The sequence below is a fragment of the Eleutherodactylus coqui genome, chromosome 13, assembly GCF_035609145.1.
Source record: "Eleutherodactylus coqui strain aEleCoq1 chromosome 13, aEleCoq1.hap1, whole genome shotgun sequence".
Taxonomy (NCBI): domain Eukaryota; kingdom Metazoa; phylum Chordata; class Amphibia; order Anura; family Eleutherodactylidae; genus Eleutherodactylus; species Eleutherodactylus coqui.
Genome location: NC_089849.1, coordinates 11,320,481 through 11,346,332, shown reverse-complemented (window position 1 = coordinate 11,346,332; position 25,852 = coordinate 11,320,481). Strand labels below are relative to the sequence as shown.

Genomic DNA, 25,852 nt, shown 5'->3' with positions numbered 1-25,852 from the left:
CACGCTTTAGGGAGATCTCACATGAATGGATTTTAATTGCAAGATCCACAATCGCCATCTGCCGGGCAGATCTGCGGTAAAATGTGGGCATTGAAAGGCATGTATTTTCAGTTCACACTTGCGGGTACGAATTGCAGCATGCTTTATTTTAGCGTGGATTCTGCGCAGACAGCCTCCATTGAAGTTAATGGAAGCGAGTGTTTCGTCGTCCATACACAATTAACATTGCGTATGAGCGGCAAAATGCTCGCAACTTCCAAGGGAAATAGATAGGAAAGCCGGAACGCCGGCATACATCCACATGGAAAACCGGTCGCATTCGTAATTGCTTTCCGCAAATGATCGCTAGTCTTTCACTGCAGAAATTTGACGTGTTCATGTGAGCCCGGCCTAACTGTGTACGGAATAATAACTTCCTGTTGCTACTGTACCCAGAAACCATCGGCAAGCAGGAGCCCTTCTGTTCAAGGAGGTATCCTTATTTAATGACTGCAGGTAACATAGTGTAAGGCTGAATGAAGACAATGTCCATCTAGTCCGGCCTGTTTAGCCTCCTGTGTTGTTGATCCAGAGCAAGGCAAAAAAAAACAAAGAGGCAGGAGCCAATTAGCCCTTTGGGGGGAAAATTTCTTCCCGACTCCCTAATGGCAATCAGACTGTTCCCTGGATCAACCCCTAATAGTTCCTACCTGCCTGTATACCCGGATTAACAATTAATCTAAGACTTATATCCTGTAATGTCCTTCCTCTCCAGAAAGACATCAAGTCCCCTTTTAAACTCCTCTATGGATTTTGCCATCACCACGTCCTCAGGCAGAGAGTTCCACAGTCTCACTGCTCTTACAGTAAAGAACCCCCTTCTGTGTTGGCGATGAAACCTGCTTTCCTCTAGACGTAGCGGATGCCCTCTTGTTACCGCCGCAGTCCTGGGTGTAAACAGGTCATGTATTTATACATAGTTATTTGGTCGCCCCTTAGCCGTTTCTTTTCCAGGGTAATAATCCCAGTTTTGGTGCCTCTCTGGGTATTCCAGTCCCGTCATTCCATGTATTAGTTTACTTGCCCTTCTTTGAACCCCCTCCAGCACTGTAACATCTTTCCTGAGCACCGGTGTCCAGAACTGTGCGCAGTATTCCATGTGGGGCCTGACAAGTGCCTTATATAGTGGGAGGATAATGTTCTCGTCCCTCTCCCCTATACCTCTATTAATGCACCCCAAGACTTTATTAGCTTTTGCAGCAGCTGACTGGCATTGGTTACTCCAGTTTAGTCTACAGTCCACTAGTACCCCCAGGTCTTTCTCCATATCACTTTTCCCTAGCAGTACCCCAGTTAGTGTATATTGGTGACATCCGTTTCTCCTGCCCATGTGCTTAGTCTTACATTTTTCAACATTGAACTTCATTTGCCATTTTTCCCCCCAAGCCCCCGGCTTATCTCGGTCCGTTTGTAGCCGCACATTGTCCTCCATTGCATCAATTATATTATATAATTTTGTGTCATCTGCTAATATTGATATTTTGCTGTGCAGCCCCTCTATCAGGTCATTGATAAATATATGCCACAGAATGGGGCCCAATACTGAGCCCTGTGGCCCCCGGTAGAACCTCTGTGGGTGGCCTTAAAGAGTAGATCATATTCATAGATCTCTGTGGTGACCCAGTTGCAGCTGCAGTCGATTCACGGTTGAATCGCCATTGATTTCCATCGCTGCATTTAGACCTGCGATTTTTAGGCGCATGAAGAAAAAAAAAAAATAGAGCATGTCCTATCTTGGTCCATATTACAGACCACAATATACGGTAAGTCAGCGGGATTGTAGAAATGCCCCTGCCACTTGTGTATGGACTATGTACTTCTGCATGAAATCAGTGGAGGCGCTTGTATTTTTTATTTTGCCCGTGAAAAACAGTTTCTACACATGAAAAAAAAAAAGAAAAAAGTGCAAGCAAAGCCAGATACACAGTTTTTGGTCCATGAAACCGCTGCTTAGTCACAGCCCCAACTCTGCATACACCTGTGTAGATGAGCCTCTAGGGCTCCTGCACGAGCGGAGACGAGAACCCACTGGTTTCAATGGATTCACGCGCAATACTTTTTTTGCGCACATGATAAAAGCTCGTCCCGGATGCATTCCGCTTACAGAAGTGCTTTGCCCATATGCGTATACAGAGTTCAGAGTTTGAGCCCAGCAGTTGCCGCGCAGATATATTGCGATACGATATATATTGGAAAAAACCTAAATGAACTTTTCATAAAAGGGCAGAGAAGGCTCCACATGGGAACATGACGACCAAGCTCCAAAACCCGGCCATTCCCCTTCCTACACTCCCCTCTGCAGTACGTGAGCAGAACGACATGCCGAGGGACGTTAAAACAGCCAATATTATTGCACAGGGAGGGGCAGCTGCACGTCCCCCCCTCATTACACAGAATCTGATCCTTGGAGACCATGGCAGTGTAGAGGCCCCACAACTGGTGTCAGTTCTTTACAGCTTCTCTAGGCGGTGAATAGGTTCCCCCATGTCTGTACTCCCCAATAACGAGTCTATTGGACAGTTGGAGCCAAGATAAGCAGCCTTCACATGAACAATAGGAAAGGCATTACTGAAGACTGCTGATACAGTGAGGGGTCAAGGGAGGTCTGGTGAGGTCATGTGTAGTGACTACACCCAGATGGTGTAAAGCGTGATCAGACATGCTGGGTGTTGTAGTTTTACCCTTCCTATTAAAAAAAACCCACCATCTTGCTTACTGAAGCAGAGAGCAGTGCTGGTTTATACAAAATGTGTTTATTTCACCCAGTAGAGAAAAAGCCAAAATCATTAGTCATGGGACTGGGGCAGAGTGTGGCATCATCATGGGTCAGATGAGCCCAGGATGTCTTTACATGACTGATTAGGTCTGTCCAACTTCTGTCCTGAATGTGCAGCAGTCTCATTTATATCGCTACCACAACTCCTGGAGCAGAGATGCAGGATGACACAGGCAGGTCGTACCAATCCGATGCAACCTCTCCACCCCTGGGAAGGAGGGGCAGCGGCGGAGTTAGATTTGTCAGATGACCCTATGGGTGAAAGGTTGCTTTAAATTACTAGAATGACCCAATGTTTGCTATGTGAACATAAAATGTTTTCAGTGTACCAACTTCCGGCTTCTCTCCCTAGCGGCGCTGTTCGCTGAACTCTGCTAGACTTAACATAGGAACCTTGACCTAGTCTGACAGTCAGGCAATGTATCAAGCTCTAATTTTATGGTGGTGGTGAGGCGGTCACAAATCTAATGACACCAAAAGATCACGCAAAAGGGGTCACAGTGGGTGCAGGAAAAAGCCTGTAGGTTTTTATATTAGCTATGTAATAGGGGTCCATATGACCCAAGCACATTTGAGCAAAGGTTCATTTGCAAGAGTGAAGCCGCACCCCTCTTGCAAGTTGTCCGCGGCCGTCTTTGATACAATAGGAGTTACAGCTGTGTCAGGAGAGGCAGCAAACAAAGGAGCACATGCTGCTCAGGATCAGTGTGAGAGCGCAGCGACCAACATCTGCAGCGGGTGTTGATTGTTGGAGCAGCACTGTCTCCATGCCAGGAAAGCGAGCAGCGCTGATGAACGGAGGGCATACCAGCAGAGGCGCTATGGGCAGTGGAGGACTGTGTAGCTAGTGTCATGAGGGACTGTTTCTGGATAGGAATGGAGACCAAACTTCTAGAATGAAGCTGGAACTTTGGCCGTGCGACTGGACGATCTTCCTGCGGTTGAGGCCCACCTTCCGCCAACAATAAGTGTGAATTAGCAATGTGAGATTGAGGAAGTGTGGGAGCTACGATGCCCTAAGCCTTAAAGATAAAAGTAATGGACCTTCACAGATAAAGTAGGCAGTATTATGATGAAGACATAGTTACAAGACCGTTCAATGTGCCTTGTGAGTTGGAGATCGAGACACAGTTGTAGTGTGTAACCAGTGGAGTTGCATCGCTTTCTACAAAAAAAATGTTTAGGTTTGTTATAAGAAAAGTGAAGTGAGGCAAATCAAAAAAAAAAAAAAAAAAAAAAAAAGTCATATTTGTGCCCAGCGCAGTTGTCACCTGTGGCCACCATGGGAACCTGGAGTATAAAAATTACATCCCAACTCCTTGTCACCTCCTGGAACAGCACCATAACATTATGCTGTTCTGATGTCACCGGTTCCCTTTAACGGGGTTTTCATTGAGTTCAATGAATGGCTGAGCGCTGTGACCAAGCACAGACAGCGCTCCGCTGTCATTCAATGACAGCCGAGTGCTGCCTCCGATTGGCTGAGCACTGTGACCAGAGGCAGCACTTTCTGGAGGCGGGGATTTTTCAATCCCAGGCCACCAGAAGACAGATAGACTGCCGGGGATGGAGAGAAGAGCCGGAAGGAGAGAAGAGCCGGAATGCACTTCTAGGTGAGGTTTTTTCCCCCCATTAATACAGCTAGGGATGATTCAGGGTAGGGCTTACATTTTCTGTGGTTCTGAACACAATCTAGTATATGACAGCCCAAGAGTGTAAGAGATGTCAAGACCTTGCGGATCATAAAAATGTACAGTAACTTAATAGGCAGTGTGGATTTTAAAGGAATCATGTTTCAATTTTTATTATGCAGATTGTCCCTTTAAGGGAAAGTGAATCTGTAGTGAATCCACGTGTAAGGCTTGCAGATCCACAAAATACAGAACTGAAGTTATGTTCCCGATGCACATACTATGAGTCACGACAACGTGTCAACATGGGCATCACTAGTCATACAGGGTAGAGACTGGAATGAGCTCTGACAGCATCATCCACCATGACTGAGCGACTGATGGAGAGCAGCAGACGGCAATAAACTCACTGGTTATGGCAGTTAAAACTGCGAACAGTCATAGGATTTTTTTATTATAAAGTTACATTGTACACTAAGAAAAAAAATAGCAAAAAACTAAAACCAGGACAAGTATTTACATGTATGCTTTACATCCCCCTCCAGCACTTCCCCATACATACCATTTAACAATACTTTTTTTCTCCCCCCCCCCCCCCATGTCTTCATCATGAAACCATCCAGATTTTATTTATACAGAACACTAAGCTGTAAGGTAGCAGGCGGCAAACGAGGCACTATATATTAAACCGGTCTGAGAAGTTAGGGGTTTTGGGCACAGTCAGTGGAACGTCACTTGTTTTGATGTCAACCTGCTTGAATTTTCTGACTGGTTGAGCCTTGTGAACCTAAAATTAAAAAGAGGTAGGGAGATTGAGGAGAGTTACATATCTTGAAAGGGAGCAATTATCCACTGACATTGTGTGTGTAGCCACCACTAAAGGGAGCTCACTGCACAGATTTATACAGCTCCTGCGGAGCATCAAGCAGTCCTTATAGAGCTCCTCTAGTGGCTGCTGCCGGATACCATCGTTTTATCATTTACACAACAAATTTTAAAAATCAGGAGGCTGGAATCGGCAATGGACGGCACAGAGCCCACGGTGCACCATGGGAGAAGACCCGCGGTGAATCGTGGGCGAAGATCCCGGCGGCCATCTTGGAGGAAAAGGAAGGAGTTGCAGACAGGGGATTCGGGCAAGACAAGTTTTCTTTAGGGGGTCTGTTTATACAAGCTGACTATTGGTCCGTTGTTTTGGAGTGCCAAACAAAGTATGTCAATCGACGCTCACAGCTGATAGTTCGCCTCCCATACAGCCATTGTGTGTCTATCCACAGAAAAAAAAAAGTGCGGCGCACGAGTGTTTTATGCTCACATTAGTGAGCTGATCAGCATTTGCTCATTCATTGGCAGATCATGTATGAAAAAGTCAGGGAAAGGGAGAAGAACCTTTTAAGATCACCTACCAGTTCATATCTTAGTCTGTTGATCTCTTCCTTCTCCTGCTCCTCTTGCTGCCTGCGTTCCTCTTCTTCTAGGAGGCATTTTTGAGCCTCCATTTCTGCCAAACGCTTTTCGAATTCCTGCCGTTCCTTGGCGCGTCTCTCTGTGGCCAGCTCAAAGCCTTCTTGAACTATGGAACCAGAAAGGCTATCTAAGTTCGGAAACAAAGGAGAGAATTGGTGCACCAAGGTGGAGGGGAAGGAACTAGTGTTCAGGGGCTTCAGGATGCATTCAGACCCAATCATTGCCTTCCAACAGTGCCCAGGAATAGGATCAAGAGTTAAGAGTGAAGCATAGCATTATGTGGAACCAAACAAAATGTGACAATTTCCCACAAATCTCACTTTACAGTGGCTTGCTGTGCTCTTCCGACACCTATAAGCTATAATAGTGCATACGAAGAGGGGGTTGTGCAGTTGGCGTTACCAGACTTCCTGTGACTGTCCCCACCTGTTAGTCTACGACTGTCTTTCTTGGGCACAAATGGCTCTTGATGGGTCACAACGTTAGGACGTGCCTTGAAAATAGTCATTTCCTTCAGCTGCTTCTCTTCCTCTTTAACCTGGAATTAGGACATACCCTTAGATAAACACTGAACAGCAGTCACCCCAAGTCCACAGAAGTCCAGCCCCGAAGGCCTCACCTGTTGCTTCCACCTCTGCAGCTTCTGCTCTCCACGTTTATCCATCTGAAGGTTGAAAGGTTCTTGATGCGTCACCTCCTTCACCTTCTTCTCGGGAAGGGCAATGTGGTCAAAGTCAGGCAGAGGTTGAGCCTTGAATTTAGGAACCTGAAGCAGATCACAAGAGAGAAGCATCTTAGGACACCTACAGGCAGTGAAACAATGATCTCACACAGAACCCAAGCACTTACTTCTGGATTTCTGAGCTGGTCCAATTTTTTCTCCTTTACTTCTATCTTTTGCCGGTCACGTTCAGTGAATGAGAAGGGACACGCTTCTACTTGTCTCTGCTCAACCAGCTTTGGTTTAAAAGGTACTCCAAAATGGGGCATTGGGTTGGCTTTTATCACAGGTGCAGGTTCCTCCTACAGATGCAAACACAGTTGCTATACATCAGGGATGCACACCTTTTTCTGGTGTGAGGCTCCCAATGTCAGACTGCATGACAATAAAATCAGAAGAGGCATCCCCATGTATCAACAGTATATGCCATAAGTGTTAATTTTGGGTGTTTTTTTTTTACTTAGGGCTTATGTCCACATATGGGTTTGAATTGCAGAATCCCTGTGTAGATGATCTGCAGTTCAAGATGCCCATAGGGAGACGCAGGCTTCTGCAGCCTAATTAAAGCATGCGGATTTGTTTTGCGGACTTTCTGGTCCAGATAAATCCCAGGTGGTTTTATTTTGCTGCAGACCCCGCAGTGACCGCTTCCATTGAAGTCAACGGAAGCCATCCGATCTGCGGCACAGCCGGTTGGGCATATGCAACACTCCATTCACATGGGGCATACAAGTGTGCTGGTCTTGGCACCCCTGGGGGTCCCAGAAGTCAGACCCATGACCAGACATCTGCGGATAAAGGATAGATATCCCATCACAGCGTTTGGGGCAGCATGTATATGCATCCCTGCTTTACAGAACTCACAACTAATAACTTGCCTTCATTTCCTCCCAGCTTTGTACACGGACTCTATTCTTAAGTGCAAAAGCTGGAGACTGCGGCACAGTTAACGGCAGCGGCTTCTTCTCAGGAACCCCCTGAAACATGGAAAAATAAAAGCTGCATTACAGCTGAACATCATGGAAAAAGGAAAACCCGGTGACTGCAGACTACTGACCACTACATCTGTCAGGATCTTGCTGGGACACGGTTTGGAATGGAAGGTGAATGCCTCTTCCTCACCATCCTTCTTCTCCCTTTGCTGAATCCGCTTCTCAATTTCCAGATTGAAGCCAATAGGTTTGGTGGGTTCTTTAACTGGGGGCTTCTTTAGAAGGACAGGGCCGCCTTCCAGCATTTTCGTGTTGAGATCTTGGGCTTTAAACTTATATCTGAAAAAATAAAAATATATCATATGAAGTTAAGGTGTGTAAGCGTTTGAAACCAACATTGAGCTGTATTGGAGAGAAAAGGAGTACAACACAGTAGCATTTTATACAAGTTTCATGTTAAAAAGTTTGTACCAAAAACTACAGATAGTCCCCGACTTGCGAACGTTTGAGTTACGAACAATCTGTCCTGCGCAGTATGATGTAAGCCTGTCCAGTCAGATCACGGGACACTGTGCGGTTGCTAGGCAGCCGAGGGCCTTCTGAAGGGCCCTAGGGCTGCCTATGCAGAGTGCCTATCAAGCCGTGTGCTTGATGGGCACTCTGCACAGGCAGCCCTGGGGCCTTTCAGAACGCCCCTGGCTGCCTAGGAACCTCACAGCGTCCCACGATCTCATCGCAGGACACTGTACAGGACCTCCGAACGTTAGGTGCTGGCTGTTTCTTACAGCCGGCACACGGCGGCAGCAGTTCCGACAAGCCATGCCGCTCATCTGAACTGTTAACACTTTAAATACCGCTGTCAGAGCGGTAGTTTAAAGTGTTAACAGTTCCAACAAGCGGCGCGTCAGAACTGCTGCCGCCGGGTGTCTGTAAGACCAGCCGGCACCTGACGTATGAAGCGGGATCCACCCGCGATCCTGCTCCATACAAGCATTTGTTCGGCCATACGAACAAATGTACTTGAACAGGTCCCTGGAACGGAACCTGTTTGCAAGTAGGGGGACCATCTGTACTTACCTTTCTACAGGATCAGCAATTGTCTCATTGGTGGAGTTTCAGTGCTGAGAGCCCCACTGCCCCTGAGAAGAGAGGTCCCGTGTCCCCCCCTCATCACTGCAGGGTTTCTACACTCGGCCACAGTGAGGTCAGATTGAATGGAGCAGCAGTTGCACATGTGCAGCGCCAATCATTTCAATGGGACTATAAAAATGGTTGAATACAGATGTTCAGCAATTTCTAGCAGTCCCACTGAAGCTGAATGGAACAGCACAGAACGTGTGACCGCTGCTCCATTTAATACACTCATTGCAAAAGAGTGCAGTGAGCAGGAGAGGGAACATGGGAAACCCCTTTTTGGGATCGGTGGGTCTCGGCAGGAAGAACTCCAGACTTTTACAACCCATTGTGTTCATAGAACAAGATTTTTGTACTTACTAGAGGACACAACTAAAGACTGAGTAATTATATATACATACACACAATCTCGCTACAGCCACTAGGAGGCAGACACTAAGCAGAAGGGTTAGCTCCTCCTACTACTAGCTATACCCCTCCTGCAGGTACCAAGCTAACTAGTTTGTATGCAAGCAGTAGGAGCAGCCAAGTAGCATATGAAAAAAAGTAAAAAAAAAAATGTGTTTTTTGCTCTAAGGAACGCTTGAACAAGGAGGAAGATCTGGTTAATGTGCCAAGAACAGACTGGGTGGATGCCGCGTCACTGAATGAACAAGACAAAGATTTTACAGCAAGTACAAATCTTGTTTTCCTTGTCTGTACCATTGGGGGACACGGCTGAAGACCGTGACAAGTTCCAAAGCAGGCCCTTGGGGGCAGAAAAAGTATAGAGGGACGAATTCGGTCAGTTTATGAAAGTCTAAAATTCTTCCGACTGAAGGAGGTGTCCTTAGATGCAAGAGTATGCATCCAGGAGGGAAAAAAAACAAAACAAAAAAAACCTTGCACTTTGAAAAGGTGTGCAAAAGAGGTCCATGTAGCAGCTTTTACACACTTAAATAGCAGAAGACATACAGGAACTGGAAGTCCATCCATGGAATTACTTGTGCGTCCACTGCTCAAGCTTGGGGGATCTTGAGACCTGGACACAAAGATTGTCAGCTTGCGATTCCAGACGCCATCAGATAGACATCCGGTTGACCCCACGTGCTTCATGATGTAGCTTTATTCTCCCGGGTCAACTGTCTCCCTACTGAGGAAGTCAGCTATCCAGTTGTCTACCCCTGGTATGTGGAACGCTGCAAGGTGATCTTTGGCCCATGTCAGGATTTTCGCTGCTTCTTCCAGGACCTCTTTGCTGTGGATCCTACCTTGATTTATATACGCCATGGCCATCCAGGTTTCTCCAAGACATAAATCTTGATTTTCAAAGACACCCGTGGAACTCGTGATACATGCAATCAAAAGGTTTAGGCCGGTTTCGCACAGTCGAGGAAAACAAGACAAAAACAAACCCCCACACGATTCTCGCACTGCGACGGTGCTACAAATTGCATGTATGTGAAGCTCATGCTTTCCAACGGGCTCTTCCACATGAGTGAGGTTTTGCGGGCTGCTACATTGTTAGAATATAAGATCGCAGCATGCTCTATACAGGCACTATTTTGCTAGGTTTTGTAGCCAGTGTTTCCTGCTCTGGCAGATGTGCTTGTAGGTTTTCAGTCAGTGCTTCCTGGTTTGGAGGTTCAAAATCCCCCACCTCCAGGAAGCGCTGGCTGTGATTGGTTCTCGAGTGCCATGGGTCAGCCAATCACAGCCATCACATTGAAGGTTTATAAACTTTGAAACCAAGCTTTACAAGGGACACTTAATAAAATAAAAGCCACACACGATTTGACCCTTAGCAAAAGAGATTCCATAACAAAAATCAAAAATACATGACCCATATGAACCCTGCTGTTGTATTGTCAGCTTAGACCTGTCAGCTGAGGTTTGAAGTGATGAAACTACAGAAGACTCAAAATCCCAACACCTTTTCTCAGTAGTGTTGACTCATGCATGGTTCAAGTGCCCTACGCCGTTGGAGTCTGCAGAGTATCTCCCTATCCAGCTGAAGAGGCTGACATCCATTGCGAGTACCTGCCATTGGAGGGTCAGAAAGGAGTGCCCCAGATGGATCCATGGGTAATCCAGCCACAAAAACAGCAGAAGTAGTCAGAGTCATGGATCAAAGCCATGGATTTGTTCTACCTCGAGAAGGAAGGGGGGGGGGGGGGGGGGGGAAATGGGAGGAAGAGGAAGGGAAAAAAAACAAAACAACCGCTCACTGGAGAAGCTGAGCATAAAGTTGACCAAATCGCACAACTGCTCAGCCAGTCACAGGCTTCAATGATTACCGTATATACCGGCGTATAAGGCGACGGGGCGTATAAGACGACCCCCCAACTGTCACCTTATACGCCGGTATTCAGTGGAGAAAAAAAAAAATTTTATTACTCACCTCCCACGGCGTTCTGTCGCGCTCCGGCAGGATGTCGCTCGCTCCGGCAGGCTGTCGCTCGCTCCTCGTCCCCGCCGCAGCATAGCTTTCTGAATGTGGGGCTTGAAATCCCCGCTTCCAGAAAGCTAATACACACGCCGGCAGCCATGACATCATTGAATGGCTGTGATTGGCTAAAGCACACGTGGCTTCAGCCAATCACACTATTCAATGACAGCATTGAATGGGTGTGATTGCTAACACGTGCGCCTTCAGCCAATCACAGCCATTCAATGATGTCATGGCTGCCGGCGTGTGTATTAGCTTTCTGGAAGCGGGGATTTCAAGCCCCGCATTCAGAAAGCTATGCTGCGGCGGGGACGAGGAGCGAGCGACATCCTGCCGGAGCGCGACAGAACGCCGTGGGAGGTGAGTAATAAATTTTTTTTTTTTTTTTACACTTTTTTTTTTTTTTGTATTACCGGCGCATAAGACGACCCCCGACTGCAGAGCAGATTTTTCGGGGTTCAAAAGTCGTCTTATACGCCGGTATATACGGTATGTACCATTCATGGCTATACTGCTGTTGAAGCCAGCATTTGGCTAAGCCATCACGTGACCAACACAGATTTTTTTGCGAACCCAATCCCTGGTCATACATTTTAAAACGGGCAGAAAACTAGATTACGACTATACAGATATTGAATGTACAATATACAATGTGAGTGACGAAATCAAGGGAATGTGAGCACAAAGCTACAGTTAGCGGTCGGCCATCACCAATCTACTACTACCTCCTTCAAGGCCAGGTTCCAGTTTATCAGTTGTGTTTTCTCCAGGTTACTTACTCCTGCTGCTTTGCCAACTCCTCCGCTTCCAGTTCTGCAGAACTCTTGCATGTAACTGGTCTGTGTCGCTGCTTGGTCTGTAGTAGAGGGGTCTTTGGCTGTGTGACTTTTAACTTCACTGCTTTCACAGGCGAAGGCCCTGTAAACGACAATGTACATCAGTCAGGGGCCACAACACAACGTCCTTTATAAAACTCGACTTCTTCCACCAACCTTCAGTGTCCTTCTGCCGGCTGCGCAGGTGGAAGCGTTGCGGTGTCTTATTGCAGAAAGCCAAAACTTGCTCGGCTGTAGAAACATACTCCCCGGCGGTCTCCTCGTGTTTCCTCTTGTTGCCCTGAGACAAGTTGAAAGGTTTGGGGATGGTGCGACCTCCCTTTGGTATACGGGCCTGAAAGCAAAGCAGAGAAGATATAGCTCAGGTTTGTACATTATGGTGGATATATGAAGCTGGAAATCCTTATAGGCATAACCTCCTCAGAAGAGAACACGAATGATAGCAGTCTCTAACGTGACTAAACCTCTTCAGCAATGGTAATTACCCAGTTGGGATTTCCATCTCATAGCAAGCATGCCCCCCCCCCCCCCCCCTCAACCAATTATCAAATGGTCGACCACTGGCATTAGGAAATCCAACCCGAGGCCGCCATTCATTCCCCTGTACAGTGTTCACTGCAGGGAAAGAAAATGGGAACAAGTTGTCCATACAAGGCATTGTACCAAAAACAGACTTATCACCCATCCACAGGATAGGTAATGAAGTCTGATCAGTAGGGATTACATTGCTGAACATCCCTCCCACAATCCCATGAACAAAGGTCCTAATTCCCCACTTCCTTCTCACTACACCCCTTGAAGTAAGGAAGAGACTGAATGGAGCAGTGATCACAAGTGAACGTTGCCACTCCATTCATCTTCAACGGGACTGCTGGCGATATGGCCAAGTACAATTGCTTGGCCATCAGACGTCCCCGTTGAAATAAATGAAGCTGTGCCATGCGTGTGACCACTCCCTTTAATCTCCACATAATGGTCAGTGGGTGCAATTAGTGCACAGTGACAAAACAGGTAGGTTATCTGGATTGGCAAGGGGATGTCTCAGAGGGCAACAGAGCAATGAGGGTCACTCAACAAAAAAAAAAAAAACAAACAAAACCACAGCATTCTGAGCCAAGACCTATGGCAGTCCAAGAGCAATCAAACTGGATTTTGGTCTCACAAGCAGCTTCACCATAGTGGCAGGCAACTGTGACTCAGATCAAACTTTTTGTAACATGATTATTTATCACTAGCTTTAAAGAAGCTTTCCCGTTACTGGACAACCTCTTATCAATAAGACCCCTTGTGTGAAAACAGATACTTACCCCCTCTGGATGGTGGGATCCAGCACTACAGCCTGCTACAGGTTGGGGTTTGTTGTAACAGATAATGAGGCTGCAGCATCACTTTCTTGAACTCCAGGGATCATGACGCTCAGGATATGAGCACCGATGCCAGAACGGGCAGTGACACTGTAGCCCCTCATTGGCTGCAGTGGGCACCCGATTTTCTGTGATATCTGACAGGAATCCCTAGCACCACAGTGAGGTGCAGCACTGGATACCAGAGGTCAATGAAGTAGTATACGTTTACTTTACACAGGACTCTTATCGGAAAAAGGGTTGTCCAGTTGTAAACTACCGAAGACCCATCTTTAGAACAGACCATCAATAGTAGACCAGTCAGGGGTCTGCTGTTTGGGCCCCCGCTGATCAAACTCACCAGATGGCATGCTTGTGTATTGAACTGATCTTTTCAGGAAACAGAAAGCTCTGTTTTCACTATAGTGGCCAGGCCTGGATTTGCAGACCAAGCTCCCATTGAAGTGAATGGGTGCAATACCAAGCCTGGCCACTGGAGAGAGAACAGAGCTGTCTGCCTTCTGCAGAAATCAGCTGAGGGCAAAAGCACACTGTCCGGCAAATAACTGATCGCCAGGGATCCCTGGCAGCAGTCTACTACCGACCTAATATTGATGGCCTAGTCTTAGGGTAGGCTAACAGTTTACAACTGGACAACCCCAATTAACGTGAAGCCTGTGACAATGCTTTATGGCTTCCATTAACTCTTCCATAAAGTGCGATTGAAAACCATTGCACTTCTGACACGTAGCTGCAGCATTTTCTGCAAATACTCACTGGAGAGGGTGGATGTTTGCGGAGCTCTGAGGTAAAGTCCACAGGTTTGTACTGCGCCTCACTAGTCTCCTCTTGATGTCGCTTTATGCGATCATCTGTGTGGAAATGAATGTCTATGGGTTTCGTAGCCTGAACTGGTGCCTTCTTCAAGAGCTGACCTGTAGCAGGGAAGCAAGGATGTCAGTTAGCCCATGAGTACGGGTGCCAGATATTAACATGCAGGTCTATCCTGACGCTACGGTAGTTACACTCCCCTACCTGCTCCAGCCAAGGCAGATTTCAGGGACTCCTCATTCTGCTTAAGTTTTTCTGCAAGTTCCTGCTGAAGTTGCTGCATCTTTTCAAGGTTTTGTTCCTCTGAGTTCTTTACCCTTAAGGGCATATGCTTCCTCCTAGAGGGACAATACACCATATTAAACAGCACAGCTTCCTGCAAGTGATACAACATCCCTCTCCAGACCTCATGTGGACACAAGTAAGTAACCCTGACTTTAAAGTCAAAAGCGTTTGGGGTTCAATATCGCACTCTAAAGTCAACTATGGTCAACCCAAACACGGAAGCCAGAAGAGACCTACTTGAGCACCATGGGGGTGGATGGCAGAGTCAGCTTGGCCTTCAGTTTGGGAGAGGTTTCTGATACTTTAGAGGATGGCCCTTTGTTGATGGAGGAGTCTGTGGATTTACATTTGCTGGCATTCCTAGAAGAGAGACAACGTTAGTGGCCTGGGGAGGATTTTCTTGTTTATTGGCTTCAGCAGCTGAAGACCAGACACTTACAACTTCTGTCTCTTGTAAGGTGGGTGTTCTTCCTGCTTAGGAACTTTTCTCCTTTCAGCTCTGATTTTTGACATTTGCTTGCTCCTTTGTTGTGCCGACAGGCGTTTTGACGATCTTGGGATTAAAAAAAGAACTACATTATAGATCACACAAGATTCAGATCTGATCAGAAGAGGAGAAGCAAATATGGATATGTCAGAGGATCTGGAGATATTTTAGAGGCGGAGGGTCACGTGACACATGGACAATTAAGAAAGTAGCTAGACCAGGTACAGTGAACCCATTACTACATGACTTATTGTTATGATGTACATTAGGAAGAGGTAAACAGACCTTGGGTCCTTAGATTATGTCACAGGAAATCCCTGTGATTCTACCTGTACTCTGCCAAGACAGTCCAATTAGGAAAGTGGCATGCTTCAATCATAGCATAGAAGGGGTTAAACAGATCAGAGGTGAACACCGTAGTAAGTGACAGGCACAGTAGTAGTGCCCAAGCAGTCAGAGCATAGTAAGAGTATAAGGCAGGTGCTGTCGGTTCCATCCTGCATGTACTATTAGGAGGCGGGTCGTCAAAGGGGTTAAACTGAAATGCTGTTTAAGGCAGAATTGCCCTGTAGACAGCAGTGTGCCCCCCCCCCCCCCCCCAACCATTACATGCACTAAACCTCTGTGGTTTTACCTTCTGGCCTGTGTTTTTGGAGTCTTCAGCTGTTTCTTGGAGTTTCCAGGATCATTTTTGCCAGCTGCACTCTCATCTGAAACAACGGTCAGTATATAAAGTACAAATCCAGCAAGAACCCCACCCCCAAGATCTCAGAGGCAGTGTGCATATCAAAAGACAGGCTCTCATATGGGGGGGGGGGGTGACAACACATAATCTAGCAGAAATGTGCAATACCCTGCAAGTTACAGCAGATCCCACACTGTTGGCCTCCTATGGAGACCATGTAATTACATGTACAATATGCATACAGTAACTCCACCAGCAGAATAGTGAGTGCAGCTCTGGAGTATAATACAGGATGTAACTCAGGATCAGTACAGGATAAGTAATGTATGTACACAGTGACTCCACCAGCAGAATAATGAGTGCAGCTCTGGAGCATAATACAGGATAAGTAATGTATGTATACAGTGACTCCACCAGCAGAATAGTGAGTGCAGCTCTGGGGTATAATACAGGATGTAACTCAGGAGCAGTACAGGATAAGTAATGTATGTACACAATGACTCCACCAGCAGAATAGTGAGTGCAGCTCTGGAGTATAATACAGAATGTAACTCAGGATCAGTACAGGATAAGTAATGTATGTACACAGTGACTCCACCAGCAGAATAGTGAGTGCAGCTCTGGAGTATAATACAGGATGTAACTCAGGATCAGTACAGGATAAGTAATGTATGTACACAGTGACTCCACCAGCAGAATAGTGAGTGCAGCTCTGGGGTATAATACAGGATGTAACTCAGGATCAGTACAGGATAAGTAATGTATGTACACAATGACTCCACCAGCAGAATAGTGAGTGCAGCTCTGGAGTATAATACAGAATGTAACTCAGGATCAGTACAGGATAAGTAATGTATGTACACAGTGACTCCACCAGCAGAATAGTGAGTGCAGCTCTGGAGTGTAATACAGGATGTAACTCAGGATCAGTACAGGATAAGTAATGTATTAGGTTTGTGCTGCTGGCAGACCTTTTATGATTTCCGTCAGCAGAATAGTGAGTGCATCCTTTCGGTCATTACCTGTTTGCATACGTGCCGTATCCTCAGATACAGAACTCTCTGTATTCTGATATGTTGGGGGGATGTTTTCTCCTTCCTGCACTTGATCTGTGGTACAAGAATAGGAGTTAGTCAGTTAAGGGGGTTTATCTCAGAGAAACACGTCAACCTCTACCCATGGTGGGGAAACAGACAGCTGGGGACCCCACCAATAGCTTCAGAGGTGCTCTGGTGTCCTGAAGTGTGAGCAGCGGCAGTCGTACACCACTACTGCACTCATGGCAATAGGACTGACAGATTGTAGAGTACAAGCGCCCGGCTATCTGTCAGTCCCAGTAAAATGAACAAAGCCACAGTGCACATGTGCAACCGCCGCCATCGCTTCAGGATGCGCCCACAGCCCCTATCTAGGTACTGGCGGGAATCCCAGTGGCCGGTCAGCCCCCCCTGTGGCTAGGGGATGACTCATTTCCCTTAGAGCAACCCCATTTAGTGGTTTACACCATCAACCCTTTAAAAGGGAAGAAAAAAAAAAATCCTCACCAAACCAGGAGTCTGCATTGTGATCCTCTTCTTGGAAAGACTCAAAGTTAATAAATGTGGAAGGAGCGTCATAAGAGTAGCTTCCTTGTAAGTCCGACATGATTTGCTCCTCTTGCTAACAAGTCTTCTTGGAATCAGTATTGCAGTATTCTATTAATCCTGTATGAAAATGAGCGGGAAAACAAAGTTACAAGAGTATTAAAGGCCGATACGATGGTCTCTTTTGCATACCAGGATAACCAGCTGCTGCAGAACCTCAATACACAGCATATGACTCCTTCAATTGAGTCACCTGGATCCTCCCCAGAGTGAACACTGTCCAACCGAGTCCACACCTCACTGTCTAGAGCAGAGGTTCCCAAGCTTTTTTTGCCCCGTAGACCCCCTCTGCCTGCCTAAGGCCGGCTGTACACGACCGGGTCGGATTCCACATGCAGGAGTCCTCAAAGAATTCCGACCCTGTGCCCAGCCGGCATCTGCGAGCCTGTCATTTCTTCTTTTCTGTGCTGCGGACGGTCCGCTCGCCGTCAGACATGTGCAGTACAGATTTCTTTTTTAAACCCCTGCATCACAGCCTAGCGATGATGCGGAATCTGCAGCCTTTCCACAGTCAGTAGCAGTCGACACGGAATCTGCTTAAGAGAAAATGCTGCGATTTTTCCTCTGAGTGGAGAGGGAAAATAAAGTATGCGATTGATTTGCGCTCGTGGGCAGGAAAAAGCATTTTTCAATAGCATGCTACGGGCGGTATTCGCTGCGGAATCCAGAGGTGGGCGCCTGCTTCGGTTTCTGTAATGCAAATCCAGCCGTGTGCAGTCGGCCTAATAGTGAATTTTCCTTAAAGGGGTTGTCCCGCGAAATCAAGTGGGGTTATACACGGGACAACCCCTTTAACTTATTAACCCCTTAAGGACCGGGGGGGGGGGGGGGGGGAGGAGACACGAACATTCATTTTTTTTTTTCTATTTGACACTTTCCCACTGTAGCTGGGGCATCCATGGGAGACGCATCCACAGGAGCCCCAGTTACAGGGAAAACAGCCCCTGCAGTGACATTAGTCACTGGGCAGAGCTGGCCAGGGTCTAGTTTGACCCTCCAAGTTTGCTGTAGCAGGGAACCCAGGTGGTCACATGACCCCCCCCCCCCCCCCCTTATTGAGCACTGTGTACTAGGGGAAGGAAAGGCAGGAAGGGATAAAAACCCCTCCTGCCTTCTCCACCAGGTTATCACCACCCATTCCTGCCTCCTGATTGATTGCAGAGCAGGAGGCTTAACGCACCACCGTAATTTTACTATCGGCGGTGCTGTAAGCCCAGGAGCCGTATATTTACCACGCCTGGTCCTTAATGGGTTAAAGTCAAATGGGTTTTCCCAGCTGACAGCGCTGCTCACTTAGATGGGGCTTTTTGCAGGGTGGACAGCAGTTTTTTTTTTTTTTTAATTCAGATCTTTATTGAAAAGACAAAATACAAGGAAATATTTGGAACAAAACACCAGAATCTAATAAGATTCTTTCACCAAGTTAATCCACAAGTGATGCCGTTAGTGGAGGGACGAGCCGGACGCTGATAGCAGCTGGGCAATACTTGGCTTCACATTAGTGAGGTTTAGTCTCAAATCGCCATTTTCAGAAATCTGCATTTAAATTATTTTTTGTAAGATTGGCGCCGCGCTAAAACCCCTTTCCACGAGATATGAAGATGGAAAAGCTATCAAACCTTCTTGCGATAGTCCATAATGCAGGGTGAGCAGCAGGTACGGTGCTGCTGGTATGAAGACGAGCACCCGGCACACCACAAGGCAGATGGGTCAAGGTCACACAAAACCTCTTGGGCCGCGGCAGATCACGTGAAAACAAGGCGCAGTCGAAGCTTTATAGGCAGGTTCGGTACGGCGCAGCTCTGATATCCATCGCCCAAGGAGTTTTACGAACTCTTACATTTATGAAATCTCAAAGAGGTAAGTAGTTTCTGTCTACTATAAGTATTATGTACAATCGGTGTATGATGTCATTTATAGAACGCCTAAATGGAGTCCGCTCACGTGGAGTCTACCCCCTCCCCCATTTACATTTCGTGCACTCCCAGATTTTTTTTCTTGCCGACAGACTCCTGGGGGTCCATATAGACCACTTTGGGAACCACTGGTCTAAACAGTCATCACTGACCCCTCAACACACCCTCCTCCCCCAATTCAGTCATCCTTGTCCAAAGCACCTTCCACCATCCAGTCAGCGCCCATCCCCCCACTGCGCTAATTTCATACCATTTAGTCATATTTGCTGACAGCGTCTACACGTTAAACACATCCTTCAGCGCCCTACTGAAAGGGGAACGGTACCTTCAGACGGGGCAATTAGTGCAGGAAACAGTCCGTTTGGAGGATGGTCGTCCTGTGTACCAGCGGACACCAGTAGGGCACCGAGTGACAAATCGCCCACTTGTCAGACTTGCCTGATGTTTCGTGCCTACTGGCCCATGTAAATGAATGACTCGTGTTTACGGTTGGCCGTAGATCTCCGGTAGGCTCGGCCTCCATTCATACAATGACCATCACTCCCGTGTGAAGCTGATCTCTGTATGGGAGTAGCTTACTGCCAGGCTTATGGTGGGTGCATTAAGTCTCTGGGTTCCATTAGTTCTTGCTCAGCGTTGGGCAGATGATTACGGTTTCTGGCGAGTTGCCAAAAGAGAACTAATTGTGAGGATGTGGGAACCCTCACTGAAGAAACCTCAGGATGGGTGGAAGGCATCCTCAAACCACTGGTGAGGACCACAACCAGCTATCTGCAGGACACCATGGACCTACTGAACAAACTGCCAACCGTAGGTCCCCTGCCCGCCGGCGCCATCCTGGATGTGGAGTCCTTCTAGTCCAACACCCCACATGAAGATGGACTGACGCCGGCCAGGCGCACCTTGAGACCAATGGCGTTGCCTCTGACTCCGCGCTACAACTCACAAGGTTCATCCTCACAATTACTTCTTTGTAAGCAGATTTTCATGCAGCTCACCAGGTCCGCCATGGGCAGTAAGATGGCACCGCAGTATGCCAACCTATTCATGGCAAAGCTGGAGTGCGACTTCCTGGCCTCCTGCCCCAACAAACCATTGGCCGACCACCGCTACATTGATGACATTCTAATCATCGGGCCCCACACGAACATTCCATGAGAGATTGACTGCATGCCACCCACCATGAGGGCCGATGCCCACCGCCGTTACACCGCAGCTGGGTTCACACAGGGCGAATTTCACCACGACAAATCCACCTGTGGACGCCAATCCCATGATTAGCCAGCCAGAAATCTCATCCACACAGGACGGCCAATCCGTCGTGGCGAAGCTGGGCGCAGCATGTCCATTTTTTTTTATTCCGCTGCGCCGTGTTCTCCTCTATAGGAGCGCCGGCCGCAGCGGAAAAGAGAACAGCCAGGCGGCTTCACAACCCTCAGCTAAACGCCACGGGGCTGGAAGCAGCGCTTTTCCCAGCAGAAATTGTGGTTTTTCGCTGCGGCCAAACCGTGAGATTCCTGCCGGGTGTGAACCGCGCCTGATAGCTGAATGTCACCCTGCGGATTCAACAGCGCGAAAATAGCCGTCCTATGTGCCACGGGGATCCGTGCGGCGGGCTGCCATTGTGGTCAGTGGAAGCCGGCGGTCATGCTATACTGCTGGAGTAGAGCGTGAATACATGCCCCGCCCACATCACATGACATGACCCTGCCGCCACATCGGGCCCTGTACTGCGCATCACGTGGGACTCCGCCGCGTTGCCCGCAGCCATTAGGTTCTATTGAACCTAATAGCACAATGCGGGATTCCACCGCGGAATCCCGCGGCGTGAATTCACCCGTCCTCCCCCGCGGCGTGAATTCACCCGTCCTCCCCCGCGGCGTGCTCTATTTGTCGCGGGTGTACACGCGGACGGCTTCCATTGCAGTCCGTCTTGTAGCACAGTGGAAGATAGCGTGAGACGGGGCGGCATCCATCGCCCACAGCCGGACCATCAGATACAGCCCAGACAGGGGCATCGATACCAGCTCATAAACCAGGGCGACCGTCCCACCGCAGCTGATGACCAGGATACCCGGGAGAGACCCCCCCCCCAGGATAACCATCAGTGGGGGCCACAGACGATGAGGATGAGGGGGGGGGGGGGGCCAGGCTTCCTCCTATGAAGCAGAAGGACTCAGGCCCCCGCAGTCAGTTACCTTGTGGGGTCCCTTCATTACACAGGACGACCTCATGAAGCCCCCCAGTCACTCTGCGGCCGCCCCTCCCCCACTGCAGACCCCATAAACCATCCCGTGCCTGTCCGATATGTGGCATCCTTCACCCCCCTACTGAGCGTCAGATTCTACCCCCTTCACCTCACACACATCTAGCGCCCCCTCATCCCTGCCGCCGCCATTCTAGTCCTCCACCAACACTTCCAAGACCCCCTCCCGGCGGTGGCGGCGACCCCGCTCCTCACTCTTATCCCCCACATAACGGCTCCCGGTGCTCACCGTCCCCGCCGGCCGCGGCCTCCTCCGCTCAGCTGCTGCCTCAAGCTCGTACGTTACCAGTTTAAAACTAATCGCACAGTCCAAACTGACCAATCAGAGCGTCCTGTGTCAGCGCCTCTTCTGATTGGCCCGTCATGAGGGAGACGTGGTACGATAGGATGCTGGGAAATGTAGTAAACAGGCACGCGAACCATAGTTACTCAGGACGGGTAAGAAACTACAGCTCCCAGAATACATTGCGACGGTCTTTCCCGCCCACTGTTATTTAGGTGGTAGTGAGCTATGTGTGGCGCGGTGTAGTGTGTACATGAGGTATATAATACATAGCATGAACACGGGCCTTATATGATCAGCTGCTGCAGAACTGCTTTTTAAATAAAAAAGACGAGGGGGTAGATTTGTCAAAAGAAAATCAGGTTTAGTTTCTTATAGCAACCAATCAAAACGCAGCTTTCATTTTACCTCAGCCGTATAAGAAGTGAATACTGCGCTGTGATTGGTTGCTATGGGCTGACATGTACCGCGCTCGAGGCGAATACCCTGGTGGTTTATGGCACCGCAGTTTTTAACCCTTTATTATACAGTTTGTGGTTACCAATAGCAACAAGTCCCCACTACACGGCTTCTTGCACTCTGGTGCGGTTTTATCACGGATGCGACCGGCAATTCTTAACCCTTTACGGACCGGCCTATTTTGTGTCTAAAGGACCATACAATTACAGTAGCCATAACTCGTTTCTTCCTGACGCAGCGATACCAACTATGTGTTTTTATTTTATTATCGAGATTCATTTATTATAAATAAAGCGGGGGGGGGGGGGGGGGAATAAGCATTTATTACCTTTTATTTTTTTGTAATAATTAGTAAAGCCTTTTTAAACTTATTCTTACCTTTTTTTTTAGTCCCCAGAGGGGACAAGAACCCGTGGTGCTTTGATCGCTCCTGCAGTGTGTTGTAATGCCGTATCATTACATCATACCACGATCTGACAGGCAGTCTATAAAGCCACGCCACAAGCATAGCTTGATAGGCAATCTGCCATGGCAGCCCTGGTGGCTTTCAGAAGGCCCCCGGCTACTATGACACTCGCACGGCAATCCGCGATCTCATCGCAAGGGGCCATACGGGACCCCCAAACATGGGTTGAGGGATTTAAATACTGCTGTCAGAATTGACCAAGGTACTTAAAGGGTTACCAGCTCTGATGAGCCGCGTGGCTTATTGGAGCTGTTGCGGGTGTGCGTCGGCTGTAAGAAACAACCGGCACCTATGTTGTAGGGAGCGAGAACGTCCCACGATCTCCTTCACACAGCGCCGAACGTGCAGGACGGAACGGCAAAAAACGACCAGAAATTCTGCCATTGTTTTTTTAGATATTATTTTCACACGGTCACCAAAAATAACCTGATAACGTCCTTATCTGATCGCCCGATCACTGCGATAACAAGTTTAGAGAGATTTTTTTTACTACTTTAGCACAAAAATACCACATTTTTAAAGAAAAACAAGTGACTGCATCGCCGCATTCTAAGCCTGGATTCACACGAACATATATCGGCTCTGTTTTCACGCCGGCCAATATACGTCATCTCTCTCTGCAGGGGGGGAGGCTGGAAGAGCCAGGAGCAGTGCTTTGAGCTCCCGCCCCCTCTCTGCCTACTCTCCGCCCTTCTGCACTATTTGCAATGAGGAGAGGCGGGAGGGGGCGGGGCTAGTGCACACCACCTAGCCCCGCCCCTGCCCCACCTCCTTTCATTGCAAATAGTGGTGAGGGGCGGGAGCTCAGTTCCTGCTCCTGGCTCTTCCATCCCCCCCCCTGCAGATGAGGACACCGTATATCAGCTCGGCTGAAAACCGAGCCGATATACGGTGGTCTGAATCCACCCTAAGACCCAGAACATGTGTATTCTCCTCGGAGATCTGTGAGGGCTTCTTGTTTATCAGGTTTGGCACACTGTTAGCCAGTAGAGCGAAGTGCGATTGTCCCAGGAGGTAATCCTGTAGATATGATGCCTTTTAATGGCTAACTCAAATACATGATGTCATTGTGAGCTTCCACCCTCTCAGGATCCTTCCTCAGGCATAATGAAATAGATCCAAAGATGCATACATATATATACACACATAGGCGTACCGTCAGGGGCCCCGATGGCGACCGGGCCCCTGCGCTGAAGGGGCCCAGAGTCTGCCCTCTGCCATATACATATATTACCGGTTGGTCGCACTGTCGGCCACACCGCACCAATCATGCGTCCGGCAGTGCGACCAGAGAAGAGGAGGAGTGAGGCAGATGCACGACTCGGCCCTGACTGAGCGGCGCAGGATGATGATGTCATTTCTGATGTCAGTTTTTATATTTTCATTTTTTTGTTTTTTATTTATTTAAAAAGGTTTTTCATGGGAAAAAAATGTGTATTTTTTTTTAGCTGCGGTCCCGCTGGTTGTTTTTGCGATTGCTGACATCACAGGGACGTAGGTGACCAAGGGCTACAGCGCCACCAGTCGTTCTCCTGGCATCGGAACTCACATCCTGGGCACCATAATGCCAGGAACGTGACGCTGCAGCGCTCACCAGAGGTCCTGTGACAACATTGGTCACAACAACCAGCCGGGCGGCAGCGCTGGATCCTGGCGCCCGCTGAGGGGTAAGTAGGCTTAGTTTATTACGTTAGACCCTTTAGCTACCTACACATGGGTGAGCTCGATATCACGTTCACCAAAGTGCGATTTACCCGCACATCTGTCAACAACGCCTCCCATCACTTCACTAAAGTAGCGATCCTCCGGGGCGGCTTTCAATCGCGTTGCAGAATTTGCAAATATTTCCCATTGTGTGAATGGTAAACCGCGCATCGCACGCCGGCGAGGTGTATTCGGGTCCCATTAAAAACAATGGACGATGTGTTCCAAGGAACGCGAAAATATAGGACATGCCACGATTTTTCCCGCATCATGTTACGGGTAAAAATCACTTGTGGGTATGGCTTCATCCAAAGAATGGGGTTCATATTCGTGCGGGATATGTGCGTTTTTCTGTGTTAATACGTGCGCACAAAATTGCATTGATTTTGTGTAAATCCGCAGGCTTCTACGGTTTATCCTTCTCTGCGTCCCTTCGATCTGCCTGGGTTTTGGCCAAAGTAATCTTCTAACTATCTGATGCACAGAGCTCATTACTCTGCGATTGGCCAGCACTGAGCACATGAGCAGCGCTGTCCTATCAAAGAGCAGGTATAGTGCATTGGTAGTCTGAAGATTGCTGCGGCCATCTTGGCTGACCAAAAATGGGACTGGCGGATCAGAGGGATGCATAGGAGAATAACTGTAGGAGATCTATCCTCCTCCTCCTCCTCTGGTCCTGAGATAGGATTTTGACCCAAAACCAGAGAGTTGCTTTAAATTCTTTTCCCCAAGTAGTTTTCATCATTGTTTTCGGTTAGGGATTATTTAATATCTGTATTTCTGATATTTTTCCACTGCTTATCTACCATTAGACTAAATTAGGATGGGGGCAGGGCAGGTCCTTGTGCTGCATATTGAGGACAGATAAATGACTCAGCTGATCCGCTACGTCCGCCGCCTTTCTCGCTTTCCCTGTCGTATCGTATGTACTCGCTACACGGCTGTTTCTAGAGCTGCCACAATATTTCCTTCGCATTGACCGGTAATGGACTGTATACCTGAACTATCCTCTTAAAGGGTGACTCCACCCAGCACACAGGAGTCTGACCGTATTATGGCCCCAAGAATCGGATTCCTATGTGTCTCGAGTGAATCAAGCTTAGCTGACCCCAGAATTATGTTATAATCTACACTGAAAGGCCCCTTTATTAGAGCCCCGACCCGCTTCCCTGTATGGAGATTCTCCCCGTGACCCCGGAGTGCAGCATAAAATCACGTGACCAGTTTTCCGTGGATCAGTTTCAGTGTGAATCCACATTAGATGGATCCACCCCTTGCAACTATTTGCAATGGTAGGATCGGGATGGGGCGGAGCTAGGCTCGATACTTAGCTCTGCCCCCGTCTCACCCCCTCCTATTGCAAATAGTGGAGAGGGGGCGGGAGCTCAGTTCCTGCTCCTGGCTCTTCCAGCCTCCTCCCCCTGCAGACAAGGACAAGGGCGTGAAAACCGAGCCGATATACGGTTGTCTGAAATAGCCCTAAATGTGATTTTCTATGCAAGCGCGATGCGTTTCGCGAG

The 25,852-nt window shown here is 48.2% G+C and overlaps 1 protein-coding gene across 2 annotated transcripts; it reads right to left on the bottom strand.

Annotated features, from left to right (window-relative positions):
• Positions 1-4,859: 4,859 nt before the first annotated feature.
• On the bottom strand, positions 4,860-21,742 carry TPX2 (TPX2 microtubule nucleation factor). 2 transcript variants are annotated; one of them, XM_066586355.1, is made up of 17 exons: positions 21,650-21,742; positions 17,140-17,298; positions 16,618-16,704; positions 15,545-15,620; positions 14,863-14,976; positions 14,661-14,783; positions 14,343-14,476; positions 14,085-14,242; positions 12,121-12,298; positions 11,908-12,046; positions 7,692-7,905; positions 7,513-7,611; positions 6,763-6,936; positions 6,533-6,679; positions 6,340-6,451; positions 5,853-6,019; positions 4,860-5,233 (listed from the first exon to the last, which is right to left on the bottom strand). In XM_066586355.1, exons 2-17 carry the CDS (start codon positions 17,237-17,239, stop codon positions 5,123-5,125), a joined length of 2,133 nt encoding a protein of 710 aa, XP_066442452.1. In that variant the 5' UTR covers positions 17,240-17,298; positions 21,650-21,742; the 3' UTR covers positions 4,860-5,122. The 2 variants fall into 2 exon arrangements, with proteins under 2 accessions (XP_066442452.1, XP_066442451.1); XM_066586354.1 differs by having other exon boundaries at positions 5,853-6,040; positions 21,650-21,741.
• Positions 21,743-25,852: the final 4,110 nt, after the last annotated feature.